At 46.2% G+C, this 16,382-nt stretch overlaps 1 protein-coding gene across 2 annotated transcripts in view; it reads right to left on the bottom strand.

Moving 5' to 3' along the window:
• The window catches only part of EPAS1 (endothelial PAS domain protein 1), an 88,950-nt gene extending 74,794 nt beyond the window's left edge, over window positions 1-14,156 (bottom strand). The window contains exon 1 of one of the 2 annotated variants that reach the window (XM_012755873.2): window positions 13,596-14,156. In XM_012755873.2, coding sequence (XP_012611327.2) covers window positions 13,596-13,621 — 26 coding nt within the window. In that variant the 5' untranslated portion in view covers window positions 13,622-14,156. The remainder of the gene's footprint in view (window positions 1-13,595) is intronic. The other variant, XM_012755862.3, reaches the window with a different exon arrangement.
• Between the last annotated feature and the right edge of the window lie 2,226 nt (window positions 14,157-16,382).

Genomic DNA, 16,382 nt, shown 5'->3' with positions numbered 1-16,382 from the left:
CAGCCCTGGCCTGCACACCCTGTTTATTCCTGCCTCCTCATTTTATTCATGCTGCTCACCTCAACTGGAACGCCCCATACCCTTCTGCCTACCCAAGTTCTACCTAATATTCAAGACCTAGATTTTAATGCTCCTCCATTAAACCTCCCTCTAATCTATGCTAATCACTTCTCTTTCTAACTATCCCCAACACACAAGATCTATTTACCCTTATTCACTCTCACTTAATTACTGTCAATCTTCCACAGTGTGCTCAATATTTTATCTAAGCTAGTTCTGATTTCCTAACAAGATGGAAACATCATAAAGACAGGGCTAGGACACCCATTAACATAAAACATCTTACACTGGTTTGAACAAATCATTCTAGGAGACTCTGGGTACAAGGTCCATCTACTGCCTCTTTGTAATCTCACTGTGTAGTGAGCTCCTAAAGTAGTAGTGAGTAGCACAGCTCCTTAATTTGGTAGGTAACCTACAAACATTTACACACAGTGATGATGCCACAAACCTCACTACTGCATGGTGGATATCCAATAATATGGGTTATGTTGCTCTAAGCAAAGGTGTCTGCCTATGCTTCCAATCCTCCATACTAAGCTCCCAAAGTTCCTGACATAGATAGAATTACTCAATCTATAATTACTGAGCACCTAAACAGACCTCTGTTCTCAAGTCTGTGGGAAGAAAGAACAGAATAAGATGACTGGGTCCCTACTCTCGAGGGACTTACCATCTAAGTGGTGATCAAGGACGAATACACACACACACATATATACACACTCAAAAGCAAGTTGTAAAAGCATCATACAAATAACTAAATACAGTCTGAAGACTATATAAACACAGGGTAACCAATGTGCAGCTAATCAGGGAAGGCTTCCCAGGGAAGATGATCTCTGAACTGAGAGCCAGTTCCCTAGTGTACAACTTCTCCACTTGGCTTTTTAACCTTGGGATTAAGCTGGAGCATTTCTGTTTGGTTGGTTCTTGCCTTAGTGTATAGAGCATTCTTGAAGTGAAGTGCTGACATAGTACTAGCTTGATGTTTGCACTGATGTAAAGTTATGCATTAACAAGACCTGCCTGTGATCCTCTCAATTTTTTTTTTTCCTTTTCAAGGGAAATGAGTAAAGGGCTCAAATCCACATGAACAGAGAAAGTAGAGCCCAAGGGGAAGGCTTTCCAAGGGAAATCAACAGAGAAAGTCTATGATTTTTTTTTTAAACTGAGCATGATTTCAGAGCCTAAAAAATGCAAGGTATTACATGACACATCAAAAAATTAGACATCCCTGCCCTTCAGCAGCATGCAATATTGTTAGAAAGGCAAGAACAAATAAAATTTCATTAGATAACAAGGAAATATAATCAGGCTCTTTGGCAAACATAACCAAAAGCTCGTAATGCATGGAGGAGAAGGAGGTGCGAGTGTCAGAATTATTATGCTATGGAAGGTTCTGTGTAAGTTGTGGAGCTTGGGCTCAAAAGAGGAAAGTGGGAGCTATTTGAGTCGGAAGAGAGGAAACGGGTGGGAATGAGCACTGCAACACTGCCTTTGGGGCAGAGGGAGGAGGTTTGTATATCAGGAACTCAGGAGCACACTGGATGGTCAGGAAGGGGCAGAGAGCCAAGGTGGGGTCCCTCATTGACAGCAAAGTGAACTCCCACTGCCATGTAGGCGGCCTTGGGAAGAAAATTAGGCCAAGGACCCATGTCTTCATTCAGGCTCTGAGTGTCTGGCTAACCCTCCTCCTGAAGAGAAACACCCAAATCCACAAAAGATACCCACTTACCACTCTGAAGATTTTCTGTGCTCCAGGACAGGGCAATCCTGCCAAGGAAGCCTAAAATAGGGGCCGAATCGGCACCATGGAGAACTCTTCTGAGGGTATGGGAAAGCCACCATGGGAGCCAGGATGTCTCCCAGTTGGTCAGACAGCAGGGAAATGCATAGGGGCACCGATTCCCATGGAATGCCAGGAGAGTCAGGGGAAAGGGGCACATGGTGGCCTAGCCACACAGACCAGGATCTGGCCTGAATTCCTGACCACTACACAGGACCTCCCCCAGAGGGAGGGGCATGTCAGCTGAGGCAAGATAAGCAGAGTGGAGGCAAGGAAGCCAAAAAGCCAGAGAAGAGCCTCGGCTCCCATGCCCCACCCACCATTAATACCCCTAAATCCCGGGCATAGAATAAAAGACAGATTCCTGTTGCACAGCGATATGGTTACATTTATAGAAGCTCCCTTGTCACCAGCAAAATGTGACCTTCATACTTTCCTTATCTTAATATCTGGGTAAACATTTGTTGTGCAAGCACACAAATAAAGGTTCTAAAGGTGAAATGTGGTGTGTCTGGTACACCGCGCCACTCCAAACCCAGGCACCAGAAAGCCCTCTTGGCTCTGCAGATGCCTTTACCCAGGGCACCAAAATTAGCTTTCGTCAACCTCAGCCAGTGCTGCAGTAAATGCTGCCATTCCAAAATAGCATCTGAGAACTCTTGGAAACACAGGAGAAAAATACAAGGGTATGGTGGCTTACGGAAACTTACTGAGAAGGCAATTCCACTGGAGTGCTTTTTTAACTAAATATATAGGAAATGAGCATTATGAGGATTTATTCTGGGAATCTTTTATGGGGTGAATGATATTGTTCCAGCTTACTGAATTCCCGCATTTGGCATATATTATATATATATCCTGATTTACTCTGTTAAGCACAATTGTTTTCATTCAGAAAAATATTGTCGGGGTAATATGTTCATAAAAGAACATTTATCAAATGACCTGTGCTTTGACCAAAATTTGACTTTCCTAACTTTCCAGAGTCCTATTTGTTTCTAGAACACTCTCTAAAATCAGTTTGTCCCGTTTTCCCAAACATGTGATAGTCCATAAGTGATTCTTAAAATTTTGTCTTGAAATTCAGAAGAAAGGATTCTCAAACAGCCCCTGCATAAGCATAATTTTCTGTTGTTTCTACGTGGAATTCATAAACAAAGCCAAGTAACTGATTTTTTTCTGTGTTCTTAAAGGCATTCTTTCCTGCAACTGTATATGACGTATTTTTCCAGGACAATCTTTCTCGATATTCCAAAGTGCTTTGGCAACAGGAAGTCATAAAAGGGGCCTGTAAATATTTGCTGTAATTATTCATTAGTAATGAGAAGAGTGGACATGGAAGTTTGAGTCACCCCCTCTATGCTCCTGGCTCATTACCTGCCACAAGGGCCCGAGGTAGTACACGGGGGTCCAGCCTCACCACCACACCTGGGCCCACTGCAGACAGTGTGGTTTGCCTCTTTCAGCAGCTCCATTTCACAAATATAAAATGAGGAAAATGTGTTGCTCTTCTTTCTCCCTGCCTCCTACTCAGACGCAATCAGGACAAATCTTATACAAAGTGGTGACAGCATGAAAATATATTATCAAGAGTAAAATATGTGTATTTGTTAATACTATATTAACACCACATCAAGAGACAGAGAGACAAACTGGCTAGACACACGGCACAGTGATTTAAATGATTATTATCAAAAAATACTCATATATATATATTTTTTTAAGAGAGAGTCTCACTCTGTCACCCAGGCTGGAGTGCAATGTGGCACAATCATAGCTCATTGCAGCCTCAAACTCCTGGGCTCAAGCGATCCTCCTGCCTCAGCCTCCCAAATATCGGGGACTACAGGCCTGACCTATAACCTTGGCTAATTTTTCATACACACATATATATATATATATATTATATATATATATATATATATTAGAGATGGGGTCTTGCTATGTTGCTCAATCTTGTCTTGAACTCCTGGGCTTAAGCAAAGCTCCCTCCCATGTCGCTGGTAGTCATATACTTTAATTGATATATTTTAAAAGATTTATAAAATGCTTCTGAACTTTCTCAGACTAAATCTATGCATCCTATTATTCATAGAAAACTACTCACTCCATGCAGTCATAGGCCAAAATCAGGCCTATGGACTAAACCATGGACTAAAAATGAGACCACAAAACTCAACTAAAGCTGTTACAGACCTGATCAACGTCTAAGCATACTATTAGGCCATACTCTCAGCATGTGGGGCAGCCAACACAGCAGTGGGGATTAAACTCCAGCATCACAACCATGGGTATAGCATAATGGATCCATTTTCCCACCCATGTGCTTGATTGCACCGCCTAACCAAATAAAATCACTACATCTTTTATGATTACTAGCACTTACCTCTTAGGTTTGATTTTTTTTTTTTTGGTTGGAGGGTTCCATTGGAGAAGGGGTGTTCAGGAAGTCACTGAGAGTATATAAGAGACTTCTAACAATCCACTTCCATGGCTTTGTAGAGTTGAGAAAATGCCAGATGGGTACATGGCAAATAAATACATTTTTAAAATGAGGTCATTTACCTTTTTGACAAGCCACCTTTCTGAAATATTTTTCCACATGAGAAAAGGATCTACTTCTCAGAGTCATTATCTGGCATAGAAATTACTTGTAACTTTAAAACTGAAAACTCTTTCCAAGTTAAGGGGGAGGGAAATGTACCTCCTGGGAGCATGGGAAGCTTCTGGTGGTGACACCATGTATAATAAGAGTTTTGCTGACATGCAAGAGGCCCCTATTAACAGCCTAAGGCAGTTAAGCAAACCAGTATTTCTTGAGAAATTAGAAAAAACAAAGCCACTTAGAAGTAGATGACATTCTTGTCCACCTGTCTCTTCGGCTCCAGGGATCTCAAAGGGCCTCTCCGCTCTTCTTGAATTTGTGCTTTCAGGTCAGTTCTGTGGCTTCCAACAGTGAGACCAGACACCTGGCACCAAATTATGCCCAACCTCTACTTGAAAATCACAGATGCTGTTAGTGGCACGTACCCATGAATGGCCACCACACAGACTGTCACGTGCAACTGCCGACATGGCTGACTTCTCTCTCTGTTATGATCTGCGTCAGTGGGATCTGTTTCACATCACTGGGAAAACTCAAGAAGCGCTCCAGGTTCACAGTGCAGAGGCCAACGGCGTGATGACTGAAGGCTCAGAGCTCATGAGAGAAAGGGCTCTATGAAAATGTAACACATTATTATTGCAACAATCGGAGCTATTCTTTATCCCCCCATCCATTCCTTCCTGTGCTTGCAATTTCAAAGGATCAAAAGAGCTAGAGGAAGTCCTGTGCATCTTGATTTGTAGATGGTTCTTCAGAAGCCACAGAGGAAAAGCTTCTAACAGGTTCTCCTGCACAATGGAATCCAAAGGCTGAAGGAATTATTGAAGTCTTGCCACCAGCAAAAGGTGGGAGGTGGAAAGCTTTGAACTTCTTGGGGTAGTTGAGAACCACCTCCTGTCAGAGTTGAGGGAAACCCACAAAAAATAAGAAATTTCAAGAGTTCTAAGTCCACCCTTCAGATCTTCAATCCCTATCTGCTTGTGAGGTTTGATATAAGTGATGAGTCATAAAAGAGAAAAGTAATTATGATAATTATAAATGCAACAAAGGCAGTTATCATTTATAGAGTACTTACACGAGTCAGTCATGGTATTAAATACTTTATAGCTATCCTAGGTAAGGTAAGGAGGTATGAACGCTGGTCGGGATTCAGACTGGAGACACCTTACCCAGCTCTGCCCAGGCTACCAAATGACCCTGGGCAGTTAACCTCTCTGTACTTCAGCTTTCCCATCAGTGAAGTGGGGATAACAACAAGGCTTACCTCACAAGGTTGTGATGAGGATTAAAAGAATGAATCCATGTAAAGTTCTGAGAACAGTGCTGACAAATAAGACTAAGTGTTCAGTTTTTTGTTGTATCTTACTGCACATAGGATTTCTATTAAGGACACGTACATTCTTGGTACAGGAAGGCCCTCAAAATAACTATTTGAGGATGATGGAAAATGTGAGGATAAATTTATTTTCACAGCCATTTTTGGAAGCATTAACAAAATGAATCACATCAGGCTTAACCCTGTGCAGGGCACTCGGCTCCCCCACCTTCCAAGACTGAGGGCAGACGTTAGGCGTACAGGCTGCCAGGGACAAAAAAGGTCACACTGCACTGCAGAATCTCCATTAGATGCACACACCACCATCCTCTGCCCTAAAACAGGTAAAGACACTGGCAGTGCAATGTACTGGGACCTGAGCAGAAAGATCCCGAAACATACATAAGACAGTCACCAAATCAGACATCCAAGAGCAAGGGCTTGCCTTTTCCAGATCATAGAACCTTTGAAAGGCTATTGAAACTTGAACAGATTTCCTTCAGAAAAATATGCTTATATACATAATACCTTGCACACAGTTTCAGACATTCATACATCCCCCGAACCCCATTCATAAAGCCTAGTTAAGAAGCCCCGTCTCCCGCTTCATGGCCTTTCTGGAGTCATAGCAGTCTCCGCTGTTATCCTTAGTGGAACAGACACCTCTGGCCTATTGTACATGGAGTCCTACCAGATGTCCCCTCCACTCCTGCACCCAAAGCAAGTGTGTCGTAAAGAACAAACATTTGATCTGGGGGGCCTTTCTGTCTGCGGTGTAAAGTGCACGATAGGGAACACATGATAGGGACCCTCCAAGTTTTCTTCTCTCTCACTGCCCCAAACACTGACTTCCCCCATTTGACCTTCACTGGGCGCCAGTCTGTGCCCTGCTGGTCAGCACCTACCCTATTTGGTTCCAGGGACACTATGAACCAACTTCTCCATCCCCAAATACAACACACTTAAATAATTGTGTGTGCTTGAGCATGTGGTTACTACCCGAAATGCTCCTCACAGCTTCTTATCTTTAGCTTCAAAATATTTGATTCCTACAGAAAAGTCACATGCAAGCTGCCAGCTATGCATATTTTCAGTTAACTTCCTGCGTCTCTGTTTTTTCCCCCGAGTCTAAGCAACTTGATGACAAGACTATGTGCCCTATTTCTTAGTCTTCTCTTCACCATTTTAGCTAGATTAGGAGGTGTTCAGCACACATTTGCTGTCTCATGTATTTATATCCTGGTATGGATATATCAGAGCTGGTTTCCATGATGAGAATATGCAGTCTGGTCCTGGGGGAGAGGGGGGTGTTGCAGTAAAGGGCACTGGGCCCAGGGAGCAAATATTGCTAACTTGACAATATTGGTAAAAGCTAGACCTGCTGTGAACTACCAGTGATGGTCAGTACTGAAAGCCACCAGCAAAGGGAAGATTCATTTGGCTAACATGAAAAGGGAAACTAGCATGTTGGTATAGGACAGAACTAGGGAAAACACAAAAAGCAAATGCTACGAGATAGAATAGACTTCCTGAAAAGTAGAAAAGCCTAAATCTTGAAATAATTAATGACAGCAAGTATTTTCAAGTGTATTGGGCTAAAATCCTGGAGCACTGATAATTATCTAATTGATTCCTTCTATTTCTAAACACTTTACACAATAAATTCTTAGAAAGTTGAGAATCATCCTACACACACAGAAACATACACACACACAGATTTACATTCTAAGTAAATTAAACTGTTATAGTCTCATAGTTTCCACTCCTAGTAAAAATGCCACCTCACACAGTGCAAGAATCAACAGCCTAGGACAGAGGTGGGGAACCTATGGCCTTAAGGCCACATGTGGCCTTCTAGGTCCTTAAGTGCACCCTTCCGACTGAATCCAAATTTTACAGAACAAATCCTTTTATTTTCATTAATATATTTTTGTTCACGTTTTATATTTTTATTTTATTTTTTAAATGATCATAGCTAAAACACTAAAGAATAAAATAAGTTGCAATAAAATAATCCTCCCAGATTGACAGGCACACTAGAACATTAGTAAGCCATGAGGGCTAAATTGACGGCTGCTACGCTCATAATTTAGTTCTAACTTCCACCACTTGGACTGGTACCACTACCACACCAGGATGGTTGGTGAGAGTTTATGGGGCTGGAGTACACCAGTCTGTTACCAGCTTTTTATCTCTGCAAGAACAAATAGTTAAATTCTAAGAAAAATAGAATTAGCAATGTGAATTATTAAAAGAGAGAGGTACAAAAGGTTGTACTGCAGAAATTGAAAGATTAAAAGCAAAGATAATTCTTTCAAGCAGCAATAAGACCTGGAAATAATGCCACAGAAACAACTTATAAAGTAGCTTATATACTCTGGAAAAAAGGGAACCCATTCAGTGATGTAGAATTGTGAAAGAATGTATTATTGATGATGTAGGATGCTTAGACCCTGATAACATTTCGAACTATAAACAACTGCCTCTTTCAAGGAGAACCCTAACTGATTGGCAACATGGATTAGCCTTCAAATTGATAGAAATTCTTGCAGTACATCAAAAGGAAAATATATATTATTCGATTGCTTTGAATGAATTAACTGATACTACTGACTCAGCACAGGTTTTATACTTCACTCAGGTCATAATAGAAGATTTTCTTTGCCACAAAAAGTTACTCTATTTGGGCACTCTTGTGAACAGAACACAGGGAGTAGATATTTTCAACAACTTTCAAGATAAATGTCATGAAGTTGGACTGAATTTGGTAAATTTAGTGAGCATATGTACCAACAGTACACTTTCCATGACAAGAAAACATGAGGTTTATTGCCCAGATTAAAAAAAGGATTCACAGATCCAGATGCTCTCATTTCTTATATCTTGCATTAACAAAATATTGTATGCTAAAGCTACTATTTTAAGTGACACTTTCCAACAAGTTATCAGTATCGTTAACTATATTCCTGCAAATGCAACACAGCATTATCAGTTTCCTAACATGCTAAAGTTTAAAGATGAGATATTCAATGTGAATGTCCATATCATTCTAGAATATGTTGGCTATTTGCAGGGACAGGTATTAGCCAAAATTTTATCTCTGCAAAAACAAATAGTTAAATTCTAAGAAAAATAGAATTAGCAATGTGAATTATTAAAAGAAAATTTCTGTAGGACTGCAGTATTTCTGTGTGATATGTCAAATCAAAATGACTTGAATATTCCTTTGCAAGGTAAAACTAAGTCTATATGTGATATGCGGCAAAAAAATCCAAGCATTTTTTAAAAAGCTATTTTTTTCAAAACCCTTTTCTTCAAAAGGAAATTCTAGATGAACATCTTCTCCAATTAGCCAAGGTCATTGATGAGCAGCATGATATATGCTAATCACTTGAAGAATACACAGCTGTTATAGATTTATTAATTAGATAATACAATGAAACATTCACTGACTTTGAGAATCATGACATCACACTCAAATTAGCATTTCAGCTTCACCTAGTTGATATCACCAAGGCACCTAAAGAACTACAGATGGAATTGATTGCGCGCTCAGCAGATATTTTAAAGTCATCGTTTGATGCTAAGAAAGACCCAATTGAAATATGAAAAGTGAAGAATACCCATGCCTTTGGCAACATGCCCCCAAAATGCTTTCTTGCTTTTCAACCACTTATTGCCGTGAATCTATATTCTCCTACCTAACCCAAATCAAGATGCCCTTAAGGTCACAAATGACTGTTACCCATCTAGAGGATCAACTGAAACTGCAGACCTCCACGTTGCAACCAAATATTCAAATGCTTTCCAACAAAAAGCAGACACAACAAAGTCATTAAAATGTTAAGTTAACTTTAAAATTAACAAATAGTTTTCATTTTTTTGAAATTATTATATACATAGTAGTTAGATTTTTACAAAATATTGCACATTTTTAAGCATATCTAATTGAAATTTCCTGAATGGGGCCTTATTTTATTACAGCAAAATTAATGCAGCCTGCCAACATGAAATGGTTCCCCACCCCTGGTCTAGGAGCTGCTTGAATGTTCTCTACTTCACAAAGCAATCTGCTCCATTGGCGAGCAGTCCTTGGTTTTGTTTAATGAGGCCGACCTATGTACCGTAAATATATTTTTGTTTTCTAACTGAAATAAAGGGAGAGCACTACGACAATGAATTCATACTTCCAAAAGTTTACAGACACTGGGACCAGCACCAATTCTGCTTCCTTTCTGTGCAAAAAACAAAGAGAATCACTCCTGCTGCAGCCTGAAGGCTTTTATAATTATCTAGAAAAGCAAATCTCCTTTCTATAAGGTTCAGTGGTTTGGGGGGTGTAGTGAGGAAGGGTGTTCTAATCCTTTGGAAATCATCCTGTCTAGAGGCATTTTAGGGCTGGGAATACTCTTTTGTGAATAGCAAAATCCATACTTAATGAAAGTAATAAACCAGGGTTCTGATTCTTACCAGCACTGGAGAAGTCATTTAATCTCTCTGGGCCTCAGTTTTCTTACCCAGAAAAAGAAAAATTTGAGTAGATGGTTTCCACGATCTCTTATAAAATAAGTCTAGGTTCCCCTTAAACAACACTGAAAAACCTGAAGCCACGGCATTCTTTTGAACTTCATGAAAGCTGTATGAATTAGTATTTAAATATCTGAACCAATAATGTATTATATCAATTTTGTTTTATCCTGTGTTTCTGGTAATGCCACAGAACTATATCAAGATTAATGAATATTTATTTAAAAATGCTTAAATTGAAAAAACCCATCTAGCAATATTTTTCCCTTCCAAGTTGAAAAATGGTAGAATTTGATTTGATTTTAGCAGAGGAACAACCAAATCCAGCTGTCAGGGGTAGGGAGAGGTAGCTTGAAAACCTCTGCTCCAGCTGTCTCCAATTCCCCCTCCATGGCTCACCCTGCACTAAGCAATATTAGATAAGCATTCCTGGAAAGTGCTTGGAACTCAGTCTGGCTTTGGAACTGGACTTTGAGCCCTGATTATCCAGGACCTCATTTACATTTACATGACCTATTCTCCAGTCCTCACACATCTAAGGACTTCCATACTCTTTTCTCTCCCAGAGAAAGGACTCAGAAATTGTTTTATCAGGAGGCAAGTCACCTATACACTTTCTAGCTCCTCCTAGAATCAGGAACCCTGGCTGGTTAATGAGCCTTCCACTTCACTCCTGATTGATGGGTGCAGAAAAAGACGAGTAAAAGTACAGTACCCTCACCAAGCATCGGTTCTGATATCTTTGATGTCATTGCAAAGGCCCACTGCCACCAAAAGTCTTCTATCAAGACCAGCCAGCCAGCTAAAGTTCAGAAAGCAAACTCTTCATTATCAAACACTAACATATCCATCTGCACATGAATGTTATGGGACAAAATAATCTGCCCATTTCTTGAGGGGCTATAGTTATTATAGAAGGAACACTGAAAATATTCTGTGCATTTTGAGTTTTCGGGGAGAAATGGCTCAGTAGAAACAAAGAAGCACGAACATTTAAGAACTACCTGGTAGGCAGAATCATTGAGGGAGAACTCCCTTGGTGTCACACCGCTCTTGTGAGGTGCTCAGGAAAGCTACACTTTCTTGACAACGCCAACTTTCAATGTATTGGTTCACATATTTCAATTACATCTTGGTCCCTAAAGAATCCCCTGCAAACATAGCCAGGCGTAAAGAAAATGAATCTCAAAACAATTAGTTCAACAGGAATTGGACAACCTCACTGGACTCTGGATGGTGCGGGCCACGCTGTTTGTTCCGCCATTCTGCTACACAAAAATCCAGGCAGGTCGCAGAGGGCGGACAGCCGGCGCACTCACCAGCCAGGTGCCCCAGCTCGCACGGCGGCCGCTCGGCGTTTCGCGGGCAGTCCCCGCAGTGGTCTTTAAAGCGGCCAGCCCGCCAATAATTTGGAGTCTAATTAGGCAACTTTCTTCCCGCTCCCACTCCGACTCCCTCTCTCTCTCGTCAGCCCGTTAAGGAAAGAGGTACTGTAGCCAGGTGTGTCGCAATAATTTTTCCCCTGCTCCCAAGTTTCTCGCGACGATTAATATGCAGCGCAAAACTGCACAGAACCCGGCGCTGAGGCGCGCAGGTGACGCTGACATTTCACACATTTGTCAAGATTACCATCAGGCCCCACCTTGATGATTGCGGATTGCGACATTCGCTGATAGGCATCGCAGTTGTAAAATGTGCAGTTTAAGTTCCCTCGCCAACTCCGGAGCAGAGAGTGCTCGCAGTGGGGCTGTCTGTAAACTTGTATTTGGATTGTTTCATCAATACTTTTGGCATTATGATCGGTTTCACAAGATGCACTAGAATCGTAAACTCTTCCTTGCTTCGCTGTCCTCAAAAGACCCCCCTCAAAGGACCCCAGGGCCACTCCGAGGGCCCCGGGAACCGCCAGCCTCAGTCTCGGGGCTCCCTCGCTTGTCTCAGGCCTTGGGGGCGCGATCGCGAGCAGGGGGACTGGGCCGGAAAGAGGGATGGGACCCAATCCCCTCCGCTGGCGATCCCGCAGTGAAGGGCCTGGGCGCCTGGCCAGGACGCGCGCGATGCGCTCCCGTTTATCAAATCCTTATCGGTGCCTGGAGGTGGGAACCCGAGGACATACGGCGTCTGGCGCCGGTCCCGCAGTGGCAGTCAGCACAGGCGCAAATTAACCCAGGCACTGAGCCCTCAGGGCCAGTCACCCCCTCCCTTCACGGCTCGGTCCTCCTCATCCCCGCACCACCTCACCGCCTCGGGGGTCTCCAGCCGCAAGTTCGAGCCCAGCCCCCAACAGGCTAGCTCTGCCCAGCCGCCGCCGAGTGCGGCGATGGAAGCTCCAGCTCACTGGACAGCACGAATGGAGAGAGGAGGAGCGAGGGGCCAGGTGGCAAGCCGCACACTTTTGCGGAAGGTGAGGCCGTAACCACGTCTGGCGGCAGTGCTGTGCGCTCCCACCCTAGCTCAGAGAGAGCCGGACCGGGAGCGGCCGGGAGGGGGCGGGAGGGCAGCGAGAGTTGGCCGTAGTTGCCTCTCACCCAGTGCCGGGCGGCTCGCGAGGGCGGGCAGGCGGGCAGGCAGTGGCTGCCCTTCTCTGTCCTCTTAGGAGACAGACACCCGGACATGCCAGGGGGGCCCAGTGTCGCTATCCCTACCCTGAATACCAAGACACCTGCCCCCGCAGGGCAATCCAGGTCACTACCCACTCTCGGGCAGAGTCAAGGTGCAGGGTGAGGGAAGGGGGTTCTACAAGCTTCAGTGGGGTGTGGAGCCCGGGAGCGGGGCCCACCGCCGCGTCCCGACAACTCGGCGGGGGCGCGCACCTAAGCCGCGCTCCGCCCCGGCCCCTTGCCAGTGTGGGGCTCGGCGCGGGCATACGAGAGCATTTGGAAAGACCCAGAGTTAAAGATAAGAGTGGATGCTGCCCCAGCATAAGAGACCCGAGAAGTCGAGACCACCAGCCGAGAAACGTTTCAAGCCCTGGCCACAGTTGTCTGGTACAGGGGCTGGGAGAATTTGAAAGGCACCGCGGGAGCACCTCCGACCTCCAGGGCCATCCCCCTCGGCCTCTTGGCCTCCCTGCACCCGCGGATTCGCCACTCCTTTGAGCCACAGAACTCTCCACTGCGAAGCCGAAGCTCCGCGTCCCAAGACGGGGCACCTGCTCTCTCCCTCAAAACTCTCCAAACTGATCCTCGGGCCTCGAAGACCTCCCCACACTCCTCTCCCAATCGCTCTCGGTCGCGCCAGCCCCGCGCACCCCCGGCCATTGCTACAGACCAGCTCCTTCATTTGCTTGAACGCCCGCTTACCTTTTCTTCTCCTTGTCAGCTGTCATTGTCGCTGTGGCCCTTTGAAAAGCCGAGCACCTGGGCTCCGCGGCGGGTGGTGGCTGCAGCCGCTTCCTTCGCTGTGGCCCTCGTCCGCTCCCCGCGGTCCGGGCGGTGGTAAAGGTCCTAGTGCTCGCAGGTCCCGAGCGCCCCGCACAGTCAGGTGGAAGTTTGCGGGCGTCTGGCTAGGTGCGGGGGAGGGGGGTGAGGAAAGGTGACTGGGAGGAACCTGCGTGCGGAGGCGGGGTCGGGGAAAGGAGTGGGTGGAGGTTGTCAGACGCGAAAAGAAGCGAGAAAGGAACTGAAGTTCCTTTTTCCCTTGAAAAGGAGTCGCTTTTCTGGGTTTTCAAAAAAAGAAGTGGTTCGAACGACCGGAGCTGGAAGGAGTCCGAGGCCGGGCGGGAGAGGCTGCTGAGATGACCATACAGTCTCAGGACACTGCCGAGGATTGTACGGCCGCCTCAGGATCGCTGGGCGGGAGGGCGGCGGGCGCCGGAGCTGTGCGGCGGGCCGCTCCCGAAAGTAAGGCTCCGCGGCTGCCAGCCCACTTTAAAAACTCCGGCGGCCGGCGCAGGGGAGGGCGCGGGGGGCGCGGGCGCGGGGGCCGGGGGCGGGCGCGCGCCGGCAGGCCCCGCCCGCGCCGCGCGCCCGGGCAGCCCACTGCCTCCGGGCCAATGGCGAGGCGCGGCCGCAGCCTCTGCCCTGACCCCGGCCCGCCTCCTGCCCTGCGCTCCGCTCCGCTCCGCTCCGCTCCGCGGCGGCCCGCCCGCCCCGCCTCCTGCCTCCGCAGTTCTCGGAGTTTGTTTATGAGGTCGCAGGGGTGGCGGGTAGCGGGGTGGGATCCCACGCTGCGGAGGTGCAGCTTGTGCGCGGATAAGCGGCGGCGAGGAGCGGGGCTCCGCGAGTGCGCCACGGCGCCGCTGTCCTCCCACCCACGCGTGCCCTTGGGAGAGGACAGACCCCGGGCGCCGAGCGTCCCGCGCCGGCCGGGCCTCGCAGAGACACCATGCTGCCCTCCCGCGTCCTTTGCCCCGCGCGTGGCCCCTCGGTAGTTACGGGGTGGGGATAGTTACGAGAAGCCCAGCGGCCGCGTTCCGGGCCCAGGCCTTGCGCCCCTTTTGGCGGACTTTGCCGTCTGGGAGGAGAGGCAGGGAGATCTGCTGTGGGTGTGGCCGCGGGAGAAACAGTGCGCTAATAATACTGTGCTGGGGCTGTGCCAGCTCTTCCCTTCCCTCAGCCAGCACACCGGTTGCTTGCGGGCTTGTGCTGGGCGGTTTGGTTTTGGCGGGACGCGGGAGAGGAGGGCCTTCGAGCCGTCTGACCTGCCGCCCCCTGCTCTTAACACCCCGCCACCAGAGCTCCGGAACAAGCGAGTTCAGAGTTGGAGAGATTAGCATGGCTCCACAGTGTGCTCGCGAGCTGACAGTTGGCCCCGTGTCCTCAAGTCACTGCATCTCCAGCCTGCCCTTTGCGACTCCGGGGTTCAACTGAAGTCCTAGGAACGTGACGGCTACAGGTGTTGGAGACTAAGTTTAAGGGCTCAGGCAGGCAGGCAGAGCTTAGGGATTTTTCAGCTGCGCCTTAAACGCTGCCTTAGACGCCCGCCGGCCGGCCCTGGTGCGCCTGTGCCCCGCGGTGAGCTGCTCTCCCATTCCCGAACTACATTACAGTGACCTGGCAGAAACATCTCAGGAAGGGACTTGGGAGGCCCTTAAAATTGTGAAGCCTGGGGAAGGGCCCTTGGACTTCACAGGTGTGAGCTGAGAAGAGCCAGAGAAGTGGTGCGCACTGGACCGGAAACTGTGCTGCGGCTCTCCCTGCAGCCTCTTGCAACATTTCCTATTAGAATAATCTATTAATACATAAACTGATCTTCGGGGGAGGGTGGGTTTGTTTCAGTGCCATGTTACACAACAAACACATATTTCCCCCCTTGTACGCAGGAAGAGGGTTGGGAATACTTTTCAGGAGCCTTGGGAAGGTGGAAAGGGTGAAAATCCCCGGCGAACTGGGCATTAGACACATTTTCACATTTTCCTAGCTCAGAAAATTTCTCATTTCCTGAGCTCTATGTATACAGACTTCGAAATCAAACATCATGCCTGATAGTCAATAAATTCAAACGAAGATTGCAAATCTCTCTCTAAGGAGCTATTTCTTGGGGCTGGTGGTTTCAGGAATGAGATAATTTTGTACTGGGCTTCTCCAATCAGCCAATTCCAGTGGACACATTTAATTATCTAGTGAGGAATTCAAATTGGTAGACAGTTCTCTCTTAATCAACCATAAACTTATTTCCCTCACTTGTGACTGGAGGAGGGGGAAAAGGCATGTTGGTGGCTTCCAGGTGCCCAAAGTCGTTTGCCACAAGAGCTTCTGATTCCTGGGCTGTGCTTGGCAGGTCACAAAGCAACACCTCCAACCCACAGAGAACATTTCAGCAGGATTAAGTTTATGAAATTAGCTTTTTAAATTTTTTTTTAAAGAGGAAAGGTAACAGGTCACTCAAGAGCACATCAACTATATTAATATAGCTCCTTCCCCAGGGCCAACCTGCCTGCTTTCCTAATTGGGATTTTGCCCTATAAGTGAAAGGTCCCCAAGCTAAAATAAGCAACTGGACAGATTTTGTGGAAATCCCAGACTTTGAAGAGTCCGAGATTTTGGCAGTGTTTGAGATTCACCAAAAGCCCTATATAATTCCCAAAAGGATTGGACCCAGCCTTGCTTAGAGTGGAGCTGGGTGGCCCAATGACCTCTTAAGATTTC

This window comes from Microcebus murinus, chromosome 3 (genome assembly GCF_040939455.1).
Source record: "Microcebus murinus isolate Inina chromosome 3, M.murinus_Inina_mat1.0, whole genome shotgun sequence".
NCBI lineage: Eukaryota > Metazoa > Chordata > Mammalia > Primates > Cheirogaleidae > Microcebus > Microcebus murinus.
Note: the sequence above shows the minus strand (reverse complement) of the source record. Positions and strands in the feature narration are given on the sequence as shown.